Source organism: Pelophylax lessonae (assembly GCF_965119305.1).
Source record: "Pelophylax lessonae genome assembly, chromosome: 3".
Lineage (NCBI taxonomy): Eukaryota > Metazoa > Chordata > Amphibia > Anura > Ranidae > Pelophylax > Pelophylax lessonae.
In genome coordinates, this window is record NC_138770.1 from 407051098 (window position 1) to 407074866 (window position 23769).

A 23769-nucleotide genomic window follows, 5' to 3' on the forward strand; every position below is an offset into this window, starting at 1 on the left:
ATAAAGGGTTGTGGAATGAATCATCTGAGTTTCTATTATTTCTTATGGGGAAATAAGCCCACCTCCTCCAGTGAATCCAGGCTCTCCCGCTATTACTGGTGCCCGGGATCACAGACACTGGTGGGGGGGAGAGATTACAGTGAGAACAAGGCAAATCCATGCCTTGATCTCACATGCAAACAATTAAAACCGGAAGTGATGTCACTTCCGGTTTCAGACGCACCCTTTCCTGGCCAGTACAGCCAGGGGACACTTTTAACCAAGCGGATCTGTGCTTAGTTAGATGGTGTTAAGGGCAGGGGAGACATTGGGGTCTATTAGACCACTAATGTCTCCATAAAGAATACTTGTCACCTGCCCAATGCTTTTACATAGGCCTTGAACAACTCCTTGTGATAGCAATCAAGTAAAAAAAAAATAAAAAAAAATAAAAAAAACAATTTAAATAAAAAAAATGTAATAATAAAATATATTAAAATGAAAAATAAAATAATTGCAAAAAACGCTGTTGCCCCGCACACCTGCACACACGCAAACGCAAGCCCAGGATGCGTGTGTAAACCATGGTTGTACCACACGAGTGACATATCGCCGCAAACGTCAGAGTGAGAACAATAATTCTAGCACAAGATCTCCTTGTTAACTCTAAATTGATGAGCCGTAAAGGTTTTTAAAGCGTGACCTATGGTGATTTTTGGGCACCATAATTTTTGGGGATATCGCAGGCGCACACACAATTTTAAGACATGAAATGTTTGGTATCTTTCTACTCGATGCAACCTTATCTTTCATATTTTAACCAAAAATGGGTATTATATAGTGTGATTTTGCACTAAAATCCATTTCATTATATTTTGTTTCTGGAAATTTTTCATTTAATAAACAGTTGCGCAAATATCATGTGAAACAAAAAATTGCAACTATCACTTTTTTTATTCTACTGGGCCTCTGCTTTCAGAAAATATATAAGGTTATGGGAGTTTAAGTAATTTTATTGCAAACAATTAAGTTTTTTACATGTATGCGACAAATAAAAAAACATTGATCTGGAGCCGAACTGGTTAAAAGCAAGCAACATTTTGAAGAAATTTGGTCACTGAGAATTTTCATACAAATTTTAATTCAAACATCCATTAAAAAAATCTACCAGTGTTTGGCCAACTTTAATAACTGTGTTCAAGAAGAAAATCAGATTACATTTAAGATGCAATTAAAAGATAGAAAAAAGTAGGGTGTCCCAAACACTATGCCTGCATAACAACAGAAACACGGTAAATGCTTCTACTCTTATTTCAAGACTTTTACCTTTTGATTGGAGTGTACTTTTAAATTTCATTCAGCATAATCAAGGATACCAGTAATATTTGTATGGCCAGATTTCTGTAAAGCCAATTACAATTATGCCCACTAACTTCTTGCTTGGAACAACTTAGTTGAAAAGGACATATATCTACTTGTACAGTGCTGCAGGTCAGCTAGAAAACATGCCTGTAGGATCAGTCCTATTTTACTCCATCATCCATTTTATCAATATTCAGTTATAATGCTACTTACTGACCACATATAAATCGTATCATAAAGCACATTAAAATGAAGTTGCATGAATATTATAAATACACTATGATACCAAAAGTATTGGGACGCCTGCCTCTACGCCCACATGAACTGTGTCCATATCAGCATTATTTGAGACATTTTTCATTATAAACCTTTCCTATAAATTCTTTTGGTATCATAGTGTATTTATGCAAGACTGCAGCCAAGGACAAAAAAGATAAAGTGAAGTCTCAAAGGAAGCAGCTGTTGCTGGGTGATTCAATCATAAGAAGTGTGGAGCTTAAAGAAAATGGTTTTGTGAGATGTCTCCCTGGTGCTACTGCTAGACGAGATAGAAGACGTATTATTAATATTGTTAAGCAAGCAAAGCAGGAAGGGGACGTGGATGTTCTTGTCCATCTAGGGACAAATGACCTGGCTTGCAATGAAGTGTCAGAGGTGAAAAAATCTTTTATCACACTTGGAAATGACGTACAGGATTTTGCATCCACCATTTCATTTTCTGAAGTTCTGCCTGTGCATAATGTTCAGAATGATAGGCAGAGGCGCATAAAGGAGTTCAACATATGGCTTAGTAAATGGTGTCAAGAGCAAGGATTTGGCTTTGTTTCTCATGATAGCTCTACTTGGAATAGAAAGGAACTGTACAAAAAAGATGGTTTGCATCTTTCTCTCAAAGGAACAAATGTACTTAGTGAACAACTCCAAGAATTTGCGAAAGAGTATTTAAACTAGGAAGGGGGGGCAAAAGAGTGGAATTACAAGAGTCCAATTGCCCCCCGAAACAATGCCAGAACAGGTCAGAAGCACAGAGGTTAAGAAATGATAAGCTCAGAGTCCTGTCTACAAATGCTCGCAGTTTAGGTAAAAAAATCAATGAACTTGGGTCAATAATGGCATCTGAGAATGTAGATTTAGTGGCTGTTACGGAGACATGGTTTAATGAAAGAAATGACTGGGACATAACCATACCAGGGTACTCTTTATACAGAAGAGACAGAGAAGGCAAGAAAGGAGGAGGAGTGGCCCTGTATGTGAAAGATAGAATTAAATATAACCTAATACAAGTTGAGCATGGACTCCCATATTGTTGAGTGGATTAGGCAGTGGCTGAGTGACAGACAACAGAGGGTTGTAGTCAATGGAGAACATTCAGAACAAGGTCATGTTACCAGTGGGGTACCTCAGGGATCTGTACTGGGACCAATTTTGTTTAATATCTTCATAAGTGATATTGCAAAAGGCCTCGATGGTAAGGTTTGTCTTTTTGCTGATGACACAAAGATATGTAACAGGGTTGATGTTCCTGGAGGGATACGCCAAATGGAAAAGGATTTAGGAAAACTAGAAGAATGGTCAGAACTCTGGCAACTGAAATTTAATGTGGATAAGTGCAAGATAATGCACCTGGGACGTAAAAACCCAAGGGCAGAATATAGAATATTTGACACAGTCCTGACCTCAGTATCTGAGGAAAGGGATTTAGGAGTAATTATTTCAGAAGACTTAAAGGTGGGAAGACAATGTAATAGAGCAGCACGAAATGCCAGCAGAATGCTTGGATGTATAGGGAGAGGTATAAGCAGTAGAAAGAGAGAAGTGCTTATGCCACTGTACAGAACACTGGTGAGACCTCACTTGGAGTATTGTGCGCATTACTGGAGGCCATATCTCCAGAAGGCTATAGATACTCTAGAGAGAGTTCAGAGAAGAGCTACTAAACTAGTACATGGATTGCAGGAAAAAACTTACCAGGAAAGGTTAAAGGACCTTAACATGTATAGCTTGGAAGAAAGAAGAGACAGAGGGGATATGATAGAAACTTTTAAATACATAAAGGGAATCAACTCGGTAAAGGAGGAGAGCATATTTAAAAGAAGAAAAACTACCACAAGAGGACACAGTTTTAAATTAGAGGGGCAAAGGTTTAAAAGTAATATGAGGAAGTATTACTTTACTGAGAGAGCAGTGGATGCATGGAATAACCTTCCTGCAGAAGTGGTAGCTGCAAATACAGTGAAGGAGTTTAAGCATGCATGGGATAGGCATAAGGCTATCCTTCATATAAGATAGGGCCAGGGACTATTCATAGGATTCAGATATATTGGGCAGACTAGATGGGCCAAATGGTTCTTATCTGCCGACACATTCTATGTTTCTATGTTTCTATGTTTCCTAAAGAATTGTTGGCAATTACTTGAAAAAAAAAAAAAAAAAACAGTGTGGGGGTCCCCCCTATCCATACTAGGCCCTTTGGGTCTGGTATGGATTTTAAAGGGAAGCCTAGGCCAAAATATTTTTTTTTAAAATGGCGTGGGGTCCCCCCCCCAATAATCCATACCAGACCCTTATCCGACCATGCAGCCCAGCAGGCAAGGAAAGATGGGTGGGACAAGTAAGCGCCCCCCCATGAACCATACAAGGCCACATGCCCTCAACATGATCCCACCCTAGCCTAAAGCACCTTGTCCCTATGTTGATAAGGACCTCTTAATCACAACTCTAGCCCAGTGGTTGTGGGGGTGCAGGGAGGGACTTATCAGAATCTGGAATCCCCTTTTTACAAGGAGGCCCGCAGATCTCCACCATGTGAACGAGTATGGGGTACATGGTACCTCTACTAATTTAACAAAAAAAAGTCATCATTTGTAGATCCATTCTTAATCACGATGCCCGCCCCCACCGCTGACCCAGGGAAAAAAAGAGCTCTGCGCCCGACAAAGGCTCACCCATCTGACAGCTCCGCTGTCCCCCACCCCTTAAATATCTAAGGGGTGGGGCCACCAGATGACGTTATCTGTATATATATATATATATATATATATATATACATACAGTGGGGATAGAAAGTTTGGGCACCCCAGGTAAAAATTTGTATTAAAGTGCATAAAGAAGCCAAGGAAAGATAGAAAAATCTCCAAAAGGCATCAAATTACACATTAGACATTCTTATAATATGTCAACAAAAGTTAGATTTTATTTCCATCATTGACACTTTCAAAATTACAGAAAACAAAAAAATGGCGTCTGCAAAGGTTTGGGCACCCTGATGAATTTATAGCATGCACTGCCCCCTTTGCAAGGCTGAGACCTGCCAGTGTCATGGATTGTTCTCAATCATCGTCTGGGAAGACCAGGTGATGTCAATCTCAAAGGTTTTAAATGCCCAGACTCATCTGACCTTGCCTTTAACAATCAGCACCATGGGATCTCCTATGCAGTTGTCTAGAAAACTGAAACTGAAAATAGTTGACGTTCACAAAGCTGGAGAAGGCTATAAGAAGATAGCAAAGCATTTTCAGATGTCAATATCCTCTGTTCGGAATGTAATTAAGAAATGGCAGTCATCAGGAACAGTGGAAGTTAAAGCAAGATCTGGAAGACCAGGAAAAATATCAGACAGAACAGCTTGCAGGATTGTGAGAAAAACAATTCAAAACCCACGTTTGACTGCACGATCCCTCCAGAAAGATCTGGCAGACACTGGAGTTGTGGTACACTATCTATATTAATAAAACCCCAGTGTCCCTGCGTCCATTCCCTGTGTCCGTGAAACTGCGCTACTGCGCATGTGCGCCACAGACAGCCGTTACATTAATCGTGCAGCTCTTTGGACAGTCAAACAGCTTCTAACGGTTCTCTCTCGGTTTAGTTTACAGGGGTGGATTCGGCTCCACAATCCAGCCCCTCTTTCTGTCCCTCCCTCTCTTGGACATGTGACCCTGCTTAGTGAAGAGGGGCGCACCCAAGCTGCTATAGAGCGAGCCGCTCTTCACGTGCTTCTTTTTCCATGGCAACATGTCCCCACTCCCCAGCTAAAATCCGGTGTAACGTTAAAAAACCATACCCCGTGAAGAAACCATACCCCTCGTCACTTCCGGTCTGAAACAGCAGAGCAGCGCAGCAGAGCGCATGCTCAGAGCCCCGGAGACGTAATTGAAGAAGAAAGAAGTTAACAAGTGCGCATGCTCGGAGGGTATGATATGTTAACGGCACTAATACTTGCGGCGGTAAAATTAAAACAGTTCTGCTGCAACATCAATCATCTCCTCTCCTCTCCCTGTCACTTCCCTGATCTCCCCTAATAAATATAAAAGCGGCAGCGGGTGTATGAAATGTAAGTGACGGCGATCTGTGCTTCGTGATCCGCTTTTATATTTATTAACCGAGATCAGGGAAGTGACAGGGGAAGGAGCGGACATGAGGCATGATGCAGAGGAGCTGTTATAATGTAACCGCCGCAAGTTAAATCCATAGGAAGTGACGAGGGTATGGTTTTCTCACGGGTATGGTTTTTTCACGGAACACCGGAAGCAGAGACCGCATGACACAAGCAGTGAAGTGTCCTCACCTCCCAGCAGCTGGACGATGTTTCCCTGGCTGTTATGTGCAAGATTCTAACACCTCCTCCAGCGGGTATGATGTTCCTGTGTCCTCCAAATACCCCCCCCCCCTTCTCCTCACTCGGGGGCTGTCGGCTTCTCCTCCAGCTGATGCGAGGAGTGGGGAGTGTAGTATGGTAAGCAACGTGTTAAGTTGCTGTCTGCAAAATGTTACAATTATGTATATGTCTGGGAGCTGGGTGTGGCTGAAGTTTAGTTGCATGCTGATGTGCAGTGAATAAAGAAGCAACCTGTACAGCCTGGTCTGTGTTAATACACTACATTTTGGCGACGAGGATGGCTAGCTTTCTGGATTTACCGGCTATTGGACCGTTTGATGTGTCTGGAGACCACACTAGTCTCTCACAGCGCTGGGACAAGTGGAAGAAGGGATTTCAGCTCTATGTTATAGCCACAGGAGTGACTGCACCTGCTCAGAAGAGAGCCATGCTGCGGCATCTAGCTGGACCTCAAGTTCAGGACATTTTTGAAACCCTGGGAGCAACAGGGGAAGATTTAGACTATGAGACAGCCATGAATAGACTGAGTGAGTACTTTGAGCCAAAGAAAAATATTTCCTATAAAAGATATAAGTTTAGACAGGCTGTGCAAGAACTGGGAGAAACCACAGACAGTTATGTGACTAGGCTGAAATATCTGGCAAAGTCTTGTGATTTTGGGACTGTAACTGAGGAGATAATCAGAGATCAGGTCATAGAGAAATGCACATCTGTGCACCTCAGGAGGAGATTATTAAGAGAACCTAGTCTCACACTTACTAGTCTGCAGGAGATTGCAAGAGCCATTGAACTGTCTGAGCTCCAGGCTCTGCATATTGAAACCAAGAACACTGCATCTGTCAATACAGTCTCCAAACCTACCTATAATAATAATAGGAATATCTGGAGTAGGAAAGAGAGTTTTCCAAAGAGGACTTTACATATCACCTGCAATAAATGTGGCAGGGCGGGACACACAAGTCAGGACTGCACTGTGGTACAGAATAAAATGTGCTATGCTTGTGGAAAGACAGGTCATTTTGCAGCTGTGTGTAGAAGTACAACCAGAGATAACAAAACCAAAGGACAATCTGCACAAGTAAATGTTATAGCTGAGGATAAAGAGAGTGCTCCTGACTGTGAATTTATATTCTCCCTGTGTTCTCTGCAAGCTGGAACATTAACCATTAAGATTGGAAATACAGATGTGTCAGTGTTGATTGACTCTGGAGCTACATGCAATGTTATGGACTTGGCTTCTTGGCACAGTCTTAATGGCAGAGAAAATCACCTTAAATTGTGTAACACCACTAAACAGATTTATACTTATGGCTCCAGTACACCACTGCAACTTAAAGGCAAATTTTATACCTCTGTTCAAACACATGAGACTGGTCCTCCATTGCAGACCGAATTCTATGTTGTAGATGGCACAGGGTCATCTCTGCTTGGTCGTCAAACCGCAATGGCACTAGGGGTGTTACAGATTGGCCGTGATGTAGGCAGCGCAAGAGTGATAATGGTGCCCAATTTACTTCTCAGGAATTTCAGGATTATCTGAAATCAAATGCTATTGAACATCATTGTACAACTCCATACTGGCCACAGGCTAACGGGGAAGTGGAACGCCAGAATCGAACCTTGCTGAAAGCTTTGCGGATTGCTCATTTAGAGAGAAGAGACTGGAAAAGGAACTGTGGCGTTTTCTTTTGGCTTATCGCACAACTCCGCATACTGTCACTGGCGTTAGTCCTGCGGAACTTCTTTGTGGTCGCAAATTCAGGACAAAATTGCCAGACATTGGGGGTCCTCCTACAAGTCAGAAACCTTTTCGGCATATTGATGAGGAAAGGAAGATCCGGGCTGAACAGTATGCAAACCACCGCCGCCATTGTCAACCTAGTGGCCTTCAACAGGGTGATAAGGTGTTGCTTCAAAGTGATCGGTTTAACAAACTGGCTCCGTCCTTTGAACCTGAGCCTTATGTTGTAAAGGAGAAAAGAGGTACTCAAGTGGTTTTAGAGGATTTAGATGGACACACAAAAGTGCGTAATTCCTCATTTGTGAAGAAATTTATTGAGTCAGAAGGTCAAGTATCAGAAGATGGCGAACAGGCAAAGAGTAGTGATGATACTGCCAGTGATCCAGACTTCAATCCACAACCATCCACATCGGAATGGCCAAGAGAAAAACGAGCAACAAATCCACCGGCCTACCTTAAGGACTATGTGTATAGTCAGGAGTTTATAGGTTAAATTGTTAGTTGTTCATCCATGCATTTTGTTAATCTTATTAATACGTTGTGCATGTTATGTTTTATTCAAAGAGAGGAGGGAATGTAGTATGGTAATCAACGGGTTAAGTTGCTGTCTGCAAAATGTTACAATTATGTATATGTCTGGGAGCTGGGTGTGGCTGAAGTTTAGTTGCATGCTGATGTGCAGTGAATAAAGAAGCAACCTGTACAGCCTGGTCTGTGTTAATACACTACAGGGAGTGAACTGGTTGACAGGATAGAGAGGAGGGAAGAGTGTAGTGAAAACTTCTCATGTCCAGTCCAGCTATCCCTGCACGAACACAGCTATAGACTTCACACATGCCACTGTGTTATTTCAGAAGAGGAGACATGGTAAAGGGCATAGTAACCTGTTTCCTGTGTCTGTTCCTGAAATGGACATAATGCTATGTGTAGAGAGCATACCTGTGTTCAGTACATAGCCACTCTGCAGAAGAGAGGGAGACTGGCAACTCCCTGTCATCTAAAGTGACCCCCGATATTTCCCCAGAGTCTCCTAAATTGCACATAAAAATCATCCCTATGTCACTGATCCCACCCCCCCCCCACCACTATCCCTCTTTCACTAATCCCACCACCATTCCTATGTCACTGATCTCATCCCCCCCCCCCAACCACAACTGCCTCTGACTGATCCCCCCCCCCCATCAGGCAGTAGTGGTGGGGATAGGGATGCCATCAGTGGTGGTGGTGGAGGGATAGGGATTACATTAGTGGCAGTGGACTGATGTCATTCCTATCCCTTCATCACCACTGTCACTGATGTCATTCCTATCCCTTCATCACCACTGCCACTGATGTCATCCCTATCCCTTCATCGCCACTGCCACTGATGTCATTCCTATCCCTTCATCGCCACTGCCACTGATGTCATTCCTATCCCTTCATCACCACTGCCACTGATGTCATTCCTATATGCCACCATCACCACTGCCACTGATGTCATTCCTATGCCACCATCACCACTGCCACTGATGTCATCGCTATCCCACCATCACCACTGCCACTCATGTAATCCCTATCCCTTCATCACCACTGCCACTGATGTCATCCCTATCCCTTCATCACCACTGCCACTGATGTCATCCCTATCCCTCCATCACCACTGCCACTGATGTCATCCCTATCCCTTCATCACCACTGCCACTGATGTCATTCCTATGCCACCATCACCACTGCCACTGATGTCATCGCTATCCCACCATCACCACTGCCACTCATGTCATCCCTATCCCTTCATCACCACTGCCACTGATGTCATCCCTATGCCACCATCACCACTGCCACTCATGTCATCCCTATCCCTCCATCACCACTGCCACTGATGTCATCGCTATCCCACCATCACCACTGCCACTCATGTCATCCCTATCCCTTCATCACCACTGCCACTGATGTCATCCCTATCCCTCCATCACCACTGCCACTGATGTCATCCCTATGCCACCATCACCACTGCCACTTAGGTCATCCCTATCCCTTCATCACCACTGCCACTCATGTCATCCCTATCCCTCCATCACCACTGCCACTCATGTCATCCCTATCCCTTCATCACCACTGCCACTGATGTCATCCCTATCCCTCCATCACCACTGCCACTCATGTCATCCCTATCCCACCATCACCACTGCCACTGATGTCATCCCTATGCCTTCATCACCACTGCCACTGATGTCATCCCTATCCCTCCATCACCACTGCCACTGATGTCATCCCTATGCCACCATCACCACTGCCACTGATGTCATCGCTATCCCACTATCACCACTGCCACTCATGTCATCGCTATCCCACTATCACCACTGCCACTCATGCCATCCCTATCCCTTCATCACCACTGCCACTGATGTCATCCCTATCCCTTCATCACCACTGCCACTGATGTCATCCCTATCCCTTCATCACCACTGCCACTGATGTCATCCCTATCCCTTCATCACCACTGCCACTGATGTCATCCCTATCCCTCCATCACCACTGCCACTGATGTCATCCCTATCCCTCCATCACCACTGCCACCGATGTCATTCCTATCCCTCCATCACTACTGCCACTGATGTCATTCCTATCCCTCCATCACTACCTCCATTGATATCCTCACTATCCCCCCACCTCCACTGATGTCATCCCTATCCCCCCACCTCCTCTGATGTCATCCCTATCCCTCCATCACCGCTGCCACTGATGCCATTCCTATTCCTCCATCACTACTGCCACTGATGTAATCCCTATCCCTCCATCACCACTGCCACTGATGTCATCCCTATCCCTCCATCACCACTGCCACTGATGTCATCCCTATCCCTCCATCACCACTGCCACTGATGTCATCCCTATCCCTCCATCACCACTGCCACTGATGTCATTCCTATCCCTCCATCACTACTGCCACTGATGTCATTCCTATCCCTGAATCACTACCTCCATTGATGTCCTCACTATGCCCCCCACCTCCACTGATGTCATCCCTATCCCCCCCCCACCTCCTCTGATGTCATCCCTATCCCTCCATCACCACTGCCACTGATGTCATTCCTATCCCTCCCTCACTACTGCCACTGATGTAATCCCTATCCCTCCATCACCACCTCCATTGATGTCCTCACTATCCCCCCCACCTCCACTGATGTCATCCCTATCCCCCACCTCCTCTGATGTCATCCCCATCCCCTCTACTCCTAGCAGTGTGAAACCAGCCTAAGCATATGTGTATGGAAAGCTGCATGGGAGGCTCAAACACATAGAACAATCTGAATCTATATAAATAAAATGCAAGTGTCTCTGCGTCCACTCCAGTCCCTGTGTCCATGGGATTGCGCTACTGCGCATGTGCCCCACGGACAGCCGTTGGGATGCAGAGACTTCGGGCGGCCGGCCGGCAGGCGCTGGGTAGGCGTGTACAGGAGCGGATCCCCACCCACCTTTCAGCATCCTCCTCAGGATTGGCTGACGCCTACTCCATCATCCAGTTGGGGAAGGAGAAGTACTCCACCTCGGTGGCGGAGAAGAGCGCGGCTCCGATATAGAAAGAAGAGGCCTGTGGGATAATCCCTCCCGTGGAAAAATGCATCTGACGGACTGTGCATGCACGGTAAATAACGTACCTCCAGCTGACTGCTCCGCTCAGCTGGGGTTGACGTCATTATTGCGCGTGTGCAGTCCGTCAGATGCATTTTTCGGCGGGAATAACAGCTGACTGAGAAGAGGCGGGGAGGCATTATCCGACAGGACACCGGCATAGCGATCATTACTCAGGACACTGTACCCCACTGACACCTACCTGCCTCTACCATCACCTACCTCTACCATCACCTACCTCGGCCACCTACCTCTACCATCACCTACCTCCCTCTGCCACCTACCTCTACCATAACCTACCTCCCTCGGCCACCTACCTCTACCATCACCTACCTCTCTCTGCCACCTACCTCTACCATCTCCTACCTCTACCACCTACCTCTACCATCACCTACCTCCCTCTGCCACCTACCTCTACCATCACCTACCTCTGCCACCTACCTCTACCTCCCCTTTAATGTGCCCTGATAAGAGCTGTGTTTGTGTTCTCTAATCAGACAATATTCCACCATTTCTCATATAAGAATGAATACTCTGTAATCCAATCCGTCCCCATAGATAGAACAGAGAGCGAGGCAGAATCTGACAATAGATTCTCTCCCCTCCGCTCTCTATCTACCGTCGGATAGTGCATCCGACAAACTGCGCATGTCAGTGTCATCACCGCCAGCACAGCTGATCGGAGCAGTCAGCTGGAGTGACGTTAGTCCGTCAGATGCATTCTTCGACGGGAGGCATTATCCGACATGACACCGGGCGAAACTGATGAAGCGGCGGGTGTGCGCGGGCACGCGGCAGGTGCGCGCTCACGTGGACTTACTGCTAAGCGGCAGCGGCCGTTACAATTGGCGGCGGGCGAGCGATGTCACGCGAGAGCCGCTTGGTCAGCTCTGCACGTGTCCCCGATGTTGCTAGGGCAACAGGGACGCTATGCACAGAGCTGGCTACGTCATGCGGCTCTCGCGTTAGAAAAAAAGAACGAGGTAAGCGAGAGCTGCTCAGTCAGCTCTGCGCATGTCCCCGACGTTGCTAGGGCAACAGGGACGCAGAGCTGACAGAGGCTCTCGCTTAACTGGAACAAGTCTGTTTTTACAAATGTTTGACCACATATGTTCTAGCGCCCGTTAATTTATCGGGCTTAATGTCTAGTTCCACTATAAAGAGATACTTGTACAAATATGGTCTTCATGGAAGAGTCATCAGAAGAAAACCTCTTCTACGTCCTCACCGCAAAAATCAGCGTTTTAACTTTGCAAATTAACATATAGACAAGCCTGATGCATTTTGCAAACAAGTTCTGTGGACCGATGAGGTTAAAATTGAACTTTTTGGCCGGAATGAGCAAAGGTACATTTGGAGAAGAAGGGGCACAGAATTTAATGAAAAGAACCTCTGTTCAACTGTTAAGCATGGGGGTGGATCAATCATGCTTTGGGGTTCAATAAAAATTCTGCAAATTTTGGATGGTAACTTGATGCCATCTGTGAAAAAGCTGAAGTTAAAGAGAGGATGGCTTCTACAAATGGATAATGATCCTAAACACACCTCGAAATCCACGGGGATTACATCAAGAGGCGTAAACTGAAGGTTTTGCCATGGCCTTCACAATCTCCTGACCTCAACATAATTGAAAATCTTTGGATAGACTTTAAAAGAGCAGTGCGTGACAGACAGCCCAGAAATCTCAAAGAACTGGAAGACTTTTGTAAGGAAGAATGGGCAAAGATACCTCAAACAAGAATTGAAAGACTCTTGGCTGGCTACGAAAAGCATTTACAAGCTGTTATACTTGCCAAAGGGGCAGTACAAGATATTAACTCTGCAGGGTGCCCAAACTTTTGCAGACGCCATTTTTTTGTTTTCTGTTATTTTGAAAGTGTAAATGATGGAAATAAAATCTAACTTTTGTTAACATATTATAAGAATGTTTAATCTGTAATTTGATGCCTTTTGGAGATTTTTCCATCTTTCCTTGGCTTCTTTATGCACATTAATACAAATTTTTACCTGGGGTGCCCAAACTTTCGATCCCCACTGTATACAGTGGTGTATTTAGGTTTTGTGCTGCCCCAGGCCTGACTAAACTTGTGCACCCCTTAATTTAAATATGACCCACCCCTTTCTGTAAAGGCCACACCCCTTCCTGTTTATGACCCACCCTGTCATCTGTAAACCACAGACCATACCTACAGTCTATCAGTTCCCATCAGCATAGCTTCATCAGTTACCATAAGTTCAGCCTCATCAGTGTAGCCTTATTAGTGCCGCCTCTTTACTGCCCATCAGGGGCCTCATCAGTGGCCGCTAGTGCAGCCTTATCAGTGCCCATTAGTACAGCCATGTCACGGGATTAGTAAGATTACTCTTTTAAGATATTTGGACTTGTGTTTGCTGCCACTGATTGTAATTATAGGATTATTTCACTTATTTGTATAATAAATAGGAAGTCCATAGTCATTATACAAATAATAAAATAATCAGTGGCAGCAAACAGTCCAAATATCTTAAAAGAAAGGAGTAATCTTACTAATCCAGTGACATATTGCGATAGCACGTATGAGGTGAGCAGGTCCAAAATATTATTGCCATCATATACAATTAAAAGTCTTAATTGTATATGATGCAATTCAATATGCTTGCTCAAGGACAAGGATGTTTAAAGAAATGAAATTATATTATTGACATGATGCCTGCCATACCTGGGGGCGGAGGAGGGTAGGCAGAGCATTAGGCTGCAGTGCCACGCTTATTAGCATTGGCGGTCGTTGGGCCAGTTGTATTAGGTGTGGTTGGTGGCCTGCGGTCTGTCCACATGTCCTCACCCACTGGTATTTTCATACTGGCAGGTAGCAGTGTGACCGCTTTATGGGGGTGCCAGACTGATTTGCCTCCTGGACCCTGCCCTCCGGACCAATTCACCCCATAAAACTGGCACTATAATAAAAGTGTAGCACAAGCCGGCAGGGACCCTTTTTGTGCGGGAGCCAGGAGGAGGCTGTTTTTTTTTTTTGCGGGGAGCAGCTTTTTTTTGCTGCCCCCCTGCAAAATGCTGCCCTAGGCCTGGGCCTTGTTGGCCTAGGCCAGAATACAGCACTGCATGTATATATATATATATATATATATATATATATTTATATTACTTTCTGCTATAAAACATATCCAATAAAAAATTGAAAATATCAAATTTCTTCATACATTTAGGCCAATATCTATTCTGCTACATGTTTTTGGTAAAAAAAAAAAATCACAATAAGCCTATATTGATTGGTTTACGCAAACGTTATAGCATCTACAAACTATGGGATATATACTGAAATTTTTATTTATTTTTTTAAACTAGTAATGGCGGCGATCAGTGACTTATAGCGGGACTGCGATATTGCAGCGGACAAATCGGGCACTAACTGACACTTTTGACACTTTATGGGAACCAGTGACACTAATACAGTGATCAGTGCTAAAAATATGCCTTGTCACGGTAATAATGACACTGGCTGGGAAGAGGTTAAACATCTAGGCAGATTAAAGGGTTTACCGTGTGCCTAGCCAGTGTTTGTGTTTTCTATGTGTGTTGCTTTTACTAGGGGAAGAGATAGATTTGCACGGACACAAAATCCACCCCTGCCCCCCTGTCACAATGGAAATCTGCCTTGTTTACATAGGCAGAGCTCCGTTCTGAGTCTCTACCCAAGGACTGGTGGGTGCCGACAGACATCAAGTGCCCAGCAACTGCAAATTGGCTTCTGATGTGAATATTATTGGTGATCCGGGGCACAGCTGCCGCCCTGTAGCAGTAAAAGAGTTAGACTTCATAAAGGGCACAAGTGTGAATAAGCCCTTAAACTGGATTTTTCTAAACTTTAACGCATACCCCCACCACTGATAAAACTAACTGAACACAATGAAGATAGTTCACTCCTTTGAGGTGCAATGGAATAAGAATAAATTACTAAACGTGTAGAGGCTGTTCACTATTAAAGAGTTGTCACTTTGCAAAGTATCTTTTCATTAGCTTAGTAAATACGGTAAAGCTGTGTTCGGTTTGAAAACCCTTGAATGGATGACTGACATAAACACAGCTTACCCTCATTTACAAAGCTTTATGAACATTCACTTTCCAAAGTAAACAGGCTCCTTTTAGTAAATTAAGCCCAATGTGTCTTCGGGCCCCTGGAAAAATATTGTAGCACAAAAAGCACATTAATATTTTTCATGATTTTAATACAATTGTTTTCAGCAGAGCTTTGATTTAAAAGAAAAGACAAAAGTTTACATTTTGCTGCAAAATAAACATAATTAGAGAGATTGAATGTAGAATTTTCAAGTAACAATCCTCAAAAAGAAACCGAACAACACCCCATCTCCTTCCTGCAGAGGTACATGGAATCTGTATAAGAACAAGCTGTGTAGACCTAATTTTCTTTAATACTTAGAGCGTGATATTTGCCTGTGCGACAAGGCTACTGTATACGTGACAGTTACAGCACAGGTCCTGCCAAAAACTGACTCTTATCTGAAGATGAAAGCTTCTGCTGTCCTTCCTCTGCCATCCATTTATGTGTTCTTTCTGTTCTTATTTCAAAATCAATTATAGTTATCATTTCCACTCATTAAATAATTTAAGATGTTCTGGTGTTCAAGTCCAGCCATTTTCACGGTACTGAAACAGTTTTTAATTAGCGTTTTCTGTTTTATTAAAAAAAATGACATCAATAGATATGATTATTTTATCTTGTGTTGTTTATCAACTGAATACATTGCGCAAACATCCTTAACCACTTGCCGACCAGCCACCGTACTTACACAGCGGCAGGTCGGCTCTGTCCAGCAAAATGATGTACCTGTACGTTGCTTCGTAAGACAGCTAGTGGGGGCATGCGCGCACCACTGGAGGCACACGCCGATTGGCCACAGGGGGAGCCAATCAGTAGGTCCAGCGGCCCTAATGTCCTCCGGGCAATCGTGATTGTTCCCTGTGGAGACAGAACGGCGGCCTGCCGATGCAAAGACGGCAGACCGCTGTTCTGTCAGCAATGAACACAGGGATCCTGTGTTCCTCTTATTTAGGAACACAAGTCTCTGTGTTCATCCAGCAAGTCCACCCCCCACACAGTTAGAAAGCACCCCCTAGGGACACATTTAACCCTTTGATCGCCCCTGGTGTTAACCCCTTTCCTGCCAGTGTCATTTGTACAGTAACAGTGCATATTTTTAGCACCGAATACTGTAGTGATATCACTGTTCCCCCAAAAGTGTCAAAAATGTCAGTAAGGTGTCCAATCTGTCTGCCACAATGTCACAGTCCTGCTAAAAAATCCCTAATCGCTACCATTAAAAAAAAAAAATAATAAAAATGACATAAATCTTTCCCCTAGTTTGTAGATGCGATAACTTTTGCGCAAACCAATCAATATACACTTATTGGGATTTTTTTTACCAAACATATGTAGCGGAATTCATATTGGCAAAAAATTATGAAAAAATTTGATTTTTACATTTTTTTTATCGGGATTGTTTTATAGCAAATGTAAAATATATATATATATATATATATATATATATATATATATATATTATTTTTTTTCTCTCAAAATTGGCAGTCTTTTTTTATTTATAGCGCAAAAAAAAAAATAATAAAAAATGCAGTGGTGAACAAATAGAAAGCTCTATTTGTGGGAAAAATTGCAGACATTTTATTTGGGTACAGCGTTGCATAACTGAGCAAATGTTGTTAAAGTAACACAATGCCGTATTGAAAAAGTATGTTTTTTTTTTTAGAATTGTCACTTTTTTCTTTTAAAAAGCAAAAAATAAAAATCGCACAGGTGATCAAATACCACCAAAAGAAAGCTCTATTTGTGGGGAAAAAAGTACATAGATTTTATTTGGGTACAGCGGCCCACTACCCCGCAATTGTCTGTTAAAGTAATGCAGTGCCATTTCGCAAAAAATGGACTGGTCATTAAGGAGGTAAACCTTCCGGTGACTAAGCTGGGTACACACTATAAGAAAATTGGAAGAAAAATTCCCTACGAGGAATGGTTGTTCGATTTTCATGTAGTGTGTACACAACTTTCGATATCCGATTCAGACTTTCCATACGAAAATTTCCAAAGGGACAAACGCCAAAATATTTCTAGTATGTGAACAGAACTAACAATTTTCATTTCAAGTGTACTGTTTTCGTACAGGTTTTGTACAAGAAAAAATGTATATGAAAGACTGCACATGATCAGAAACATTAAACAACAAAAAAAAAGCCTTTGTCGTACAAGAATTTTCATACAATTAGTACCATCCTTCGTTTCGGCTTGCTGTAAAACATCAAGGGAAACCGGACGATAGTGTAAACCCAGCTTTTTCACACACACACACGGGGTGAAGAGGAGGACATGTCGTTGCTAAGAGTAACAAACACAAGGGAATGATATGGCAGCTAGACAGTGGGAGTATGGCATTGACGGGGGTGATGGGTTCTCTGCATAGCGAGGGGAGTGGTTTGCTGTTCCCCTCCCGAGTAGTCGGTGTCCCAGGGCTTCATCCGCATGGCGGAGACCTAAGGGACCTAGCTGCAGGTACGGAAGGAGTTAAGCAAGTTAAGTTGCTCATGTAGGAGGTTCGCACGGTGTCATGGAGGAACCTGTATTCTATCACAGGAGTGAAGTGATAGGAAAGCTGGACTGGTGTGACAGAATACAAGCTCAGCGGCCCTTCAAAATGTCCCATTCCAAGCATTAGTGTATGTATCATAGGACAGTGTGGCGTGTGCAGCAAAGACTTAGGGTATGATACAGATGCAACAGGTGTATAGTTACATAGTTAGTGAGGTTGAAAAAAGACATCAGTCCATCCAGTTCAACCTATGATGTGTGCGTGTGTCTACTGTTAACCACACATTGTATACCCCTGTATGTTGTGGTCTTTAAGATGCCCATCTAATAGTTTTTTGAAACTATCAATGCTCCCTGCTGATACAACTGTTTGCAGAAGAGAATTCCACATCCTTACTGCTCTTACAGTGAAGAACCCCCTGCGTATTTTAAGGTTAAACCGCCTTTCCTCTAGTTTTAGTGAGTGGCCACGTGTCTTATTGTATTACCTTTCTCTGAATAGGTTATTCCATATGCTAGGGTTTCCAGTACAATATTTGTACATTGATATCATATCCCCCCTCAATTGTCTCTTCTGCAGAGAGAATAAGTTCAGTGCTTGTAGTCTTTCCTCATAGCTGATGTCCTCCATTCCCCTAATTATTTTTGTTGCCCTTCTCTGGACTTTCTCTAAGTATGAGAATCTAAGTATTAGAAGTGAGTATGACTCACTTCTAAGTCAGGGTGCCACCTTAATGTTGAATTTTACATGAACTCGGCCCCGCCAGGTCCTGGGCATTGGTGAACTCGTACATCGGAAGAAAAGAAAGAGTAAAGGCCCCATGTGCACGGGGTGAGTTGGCACCACCCATAAGCATTAAAAGAGAATTTTGGCTAATCTTCTTTTGTAAGTCACAGGAGTGCACTTGCTTTAGCTCTCCTGTGACCCAGAGTCAGCTAATAGTGGGCTATTGCCATCTATCAGCTGCTGTAGCACAGCTGCTCCAGGATTGGGAAGGATCCCGACAATATTAGATGGTGTTAGAGCCAACATGGGACAGCTGCAGCATCACATTGCAAGGAGGTGAGTACGTGTGTTTTTTTTAAATCCCACACTTCCCACACAAGTATACCCAATATTCTTCAGACAGCTGAATCCTGGAGAAATCTTCATTTCTGGGATGCCTGTCCTTTTCCTGTCTCTGAACTTCTGACACTTTATGGGTTGATAGCTTTGGGTCTTCAAGCAGAAGCTTTAAAAGTTCAACTCCAACTTGCTTCTTCACTGATTCGCTGCACTGCAGTCTAGTCACATGGTGTTCCAGATCCTCCTCTTCCTCCAGCAGTGAATAGGTCCTGAATGCTGCAGACAGCAATGCTGCCTAATGACAACTTCCTGTGAGTCCAGGATACCTGGATGATGCCCTGGGCTCACATAAAGTGGGTTGAATAGCACTGGGTGTCATTCAATCCAAAGGCCTGGGCAACATTCATTCCCAAAGAGACAAAAAGAGGACAGGAATCCCTGCCATAAAGATTTCCCCAGGATCCAGCTGTCTGCACAATGTGGGACATAATTAATTACAGGTAAGTTATGTGATAAAAGCTGTCAGGGTTTTTTTTTAGCTAAACTTCAGCTTTAAAAGCCAATTCTAGCTCACTCCCTCACCCATGAGTCCAGGGTGGCCAGATAATGCTCTGGGCTCACAGGAAGTGAGTTCAGTATCACTGGGCATCATTCAGTCCCAAAGAGGATTGACACTTGGTCGCACAGTGGTGTAGCACCCTCCTAGGTAGGTGCTAGGTAGGTAAGCCTAGTATCTCCTTCTGCTTATCAGGGGAGCCTGATCATTCGTTAGGCATGTTGCATGTGTCCATGTGTGATTCATCTGGGCTGAGGGAGTGTCCCTGCTGTGTCCAATGGGGAGGCTTGTCGGACAGTGGAGGAAACCCAGCCAGTGACACACAGGCTTTTGTAGCTATCTCACTGGGTTGGCACAGACGAATGGTTCATCCTGGGATAGGCTATAAAAGCCAAGGCCACATGTGGCAGGGTGTCTTTGAGCGGGAAGCCAGGTCCAAGAAGGAGGGTGACATTAGTCTCTCCTTCTGCTGCTGTGGATGGTGGTCACAGGTGGTCGGCCTTGTGAGCCAGGAGTGTGGAGCAGAGCCAGGAGGTCCATGAAAGCTGACTGGTGGAGCAACCTTGGGAAAAACAGTGTCCGAGAGTACCGGGAAGCTTGCCGGGGGTCTGCCCAGGAAGGGGGTGTCAGCACGCACAGCAAGTGAGAAAGGGGGTGCCAAGTTAGAACCCTGAAGAGTAATTCAAGCAGGAAAGCATTACCAAGGGAAAGGGGGGAAAAAATAATAAAAAATGGGAACACCAGGAGATCAACTCAAAACCCCTAGTGTCGGGGTATGAGGATGTGACACAGATGATTTTAATACAACACCTATTACCCAACGGTATATGACCTGTGAGTCAAGCAACTGGGACAAAGATTAGGTAAAAAGAAAAAAGAAGAAGTTGCAAATATGGCTCAAACAAGGGTGTAGTGTGTGTAAAATTCTGTAATTTATTGAGGCAAAAAAATGTTTTTTGAACATCAGAAAACCATCAAACATCAAAAGAACATGATAAGTGGTGTGCTTATTGACATAAAGGTAAAATCATGTAAAAGGGGTCCTGTCTCATAAAAAACACTGCATTCGCCAAACTAAGGCTCCACCCACCACCCCATCAACACACTGTAAGGTAGATGAATGGAAATCTGCCACTAGGGATGCGGAGAGACCAGATGGGGTGTAGACTCCAGAGGGCTCCCAGTATGTGATGAATTCCCAGCAGTGGGTGAGGTGGATCTAGGGGCAAGAATGAATTTGAAGTTTAGCAGGCTTTTGGGCATAGGGAGCCCACACATGTAGATGCTCTGTGAGCTGTATTCACTTCCACGGTAGACATATGATGCAGATTATAGCTCGACCACTAGTAGCTCTGGCATATGGACATAAAGTTCCATTTATGGCTCCACCACTGAAGTATAGTCCTGTGAAGGCAATAATGGCAAGAACACGGCAAAAGCACAGCAGCAGCAGACGTTCAGCAAAGCAAAAAAGCATAAAGTAGAAGGCAGCAGCGTAAATGCAGATAAGCTAGCAAAGGTTTTGCTTCTCCAAGTCCAGGTCCCTATCCGGTCTGTGCACCAAGGAGCAAAACATCACCTCTGACAATGGATATAACAGTCCAAAGTGAGTGATCTTTAATCAAAGGTTTGCTCAGTGTATAGGTGTTTGGACTTGAGATGGATGTAGCGAGTGGCTGGAAGCAGTATAGCAAATAATGTGGTAGCAGACATACGTTTTTTCAGGCTGAAAAGCTGGCTACTGACCGTAACATGCTCGTAGGTTTGTGTTCCATACACCGGTAGTCCGGGCAATCAGGGACCATCAGACGTTAGTCCTGCCGTGGTGCCAAGAGCAGCTTCCTGAGGGGGGAGGTGGGCCGGTGTGTCCCCACCACCTCACCCACTGCTGGGAATTCATCACATACTGGGAGCCCTCTGGAGTCTACACCCCATCTGGTCTCTCCGCATCCCTAGTGGCAGATTTTCATTCATCTACCTTACAGTGTGTTGATGGGGTGGTGGGTGGAGCCTTAGTTTGGCGAATGCAGTGTTTTTTATGAGACAGGACCCCTTTTACATGATTTTACCTTTATGTCAATAAGCACACCACTTATCATGTTCTTTTGATGTTTGATGGTTTTCTGATGTTCAAAAAAATTTTTTTTGCCTCAATAAAGTACAGAATTTTACACACACTACACCCTTGTTTGAGCCATATTTGCAACTTCTTCTTTTTTCTTTTTACCTAATCTTTGTCCCAGTTGCTTGACTCACAGGTCATATACCGTTGGGTAACAGGTGATGTATTAAAATCATCTGTGTCACATCCTCATATCCTCTAACTTCACTTCAGTGGCAGGGTGAAGCAGCGGCCTTGCCGCATTCTAAAGTCAGTGTTCCTCATGATTGTGAATAGTTGTCAGTTGGAGTATCCCACTCATCCCTTCTCCTATCCAAGTTCTCAATAAAACCACAAAACCAACATCCCCTGGATTGATTATGGACTCAACCAAGAACTTTCATTGCTGTTTATCTGCTCCAGTTGCTAAGGGAAACCCAGGGGAATCCAGAAAGTGTAATTCTCAGCAGTCCTCTAGGGGGCAGTGCTACAGTGGTAAGCCAGTAGAAGACAGTGCCAGAGATAGGGTGAGTATTGAAGTAGAGCAAAACATGTAAAAATGGATGCATTGTTAGATGCAAAAGTGTGACTAGATCTTAATATTTTAGTGATAATAAACAATGATCATATAAATGAAATGAAAAAGAACATTTTGCCTCTAAAATACTGTTTTTCTTTTGTTTAGGCTGGAAATGCTGGTTAGAGCTCGGAACAAAGCACGCATTAAAGCTTGTTACATTATGATTGCAATCACTATCATAGCTTGCTTTGCGGTGATTGTATCCGGCAAAAAGGTAAGAAAGCTTAAAACCCAATAATTTTCCCTAGATAACACCTATATTAGCCGCTCTACCTCACTATTTTTAAACATCACAAAATCCTCCAGCAAACAAATATACATTATAGGATTTAAAAATCACTAAACACCATTAGGCTACGTAACAACTGCTCTGTCTAGGTTGTCCGCTGTGTAAACTTTACAGATGTCAAACAAGATTGTACAATCACTCAAGTAAGGAAATACAACAGAAGCATCTTGATTTCTTCTGCATATCAGCATTTCACTCTGAAACAACAGAGAATAATCAAAAATGTAAAAGAAAAAAAAGAAAAAAATTATAATTTGCATTGTGACACCTATGTTTTATAGTTTATTCACTGTTACAATTTTTATATGCTCTAGTTTGCTAATATACCATAGTATATTTGTTTATAAAGAAAATGCATAGTGATTTTGTATGTATTATTTTTACGTTTAGGACTACAAACTACTATTTCAAACACTGCTTTTAATTTGGGGGGTCAAGTCACTATTAAATAGTACATATTAACTTTTAATGTGTACATATTCCCAGCCACCAAACTGAGCTTAGGCCTTTGTTTATGAGGCTAAAGCTCCGTTTCCACTACTAGTGTGACTTGTCATGCGACTTTGGACACATAAAGTCGCATGACAAGTCACAGCCCGTTGATTTCAATGGCATCTGTTCCAATCTATGCGACTTAAAGTTGCAGCGACTTTGAAAAGGTACCTGCACTGCTTTGATGTGACTTTTGATGCGACTTTGTGTCAGAGAGTGTAAAGTCAGATCAAAATTGCACTCAAAGTTGCATTAGAGTCACACTGCAAAGTCTCACTCTTAGGCCCCTTTCACACTATTGCAACGCAATTTTGCCGCGATTTCGCGGCGCGATTTTTGCCGCGATTTTGAAAGCATGGGCAAGGCTATATGCCTCAAAATGCATTAAAATCGTGGCAAAGTAGTGCAGGAACTACTTTGAAGTCGGTGCGACTTCAAAACGCACTGATATGAATGGGGCTCATTGAAAATAATGGAAAACGACTTGTCATGCGATTTTGCGGTCCAAAATCGCGGGACAAGTCGCACTAGTGTGAATGGGGCCTAAAGCGTACAACGTTGGCGTCGCACTAGTGGAAACGTAGCCTTATCGTCAAGGCTAAGTTCACCTTTTCAGGCAAAATTTTACTTTTCATAATAAATAGAAGCCTTATCTAATGTATTTTTTGCACAAGCCATCCCAATGTGCTTATCTCCCACCTAGTCCATGGCGGCTTTGAATCTGCGGTTAAAAAAAAAAAAAATTCATTCTGAGCCCAT

General features: G+C 43.6%; 1 protein-coding gene across 1 annotated transcript in view; it reads left to right on the forward strand.

Annotated features, from left to right (window-relative positions):
* FAM162B (family with sequence similarity 162 member B) overlaps positions 1-23769 on the forward strand; it is a 42322-nt gene that overhangs the window by 9943 nt on the left and 8610 nt on the right. The window contains exon 3 of the mRNA XM_082252520.1: positions 22335-22443. Coding sequence (XP_082108646.1) covers positions 22335-22443 — 109 coding nt within the window. The remainder of the gene's footprint in view (positions 1-22334; positions 22444-23769) is intronic.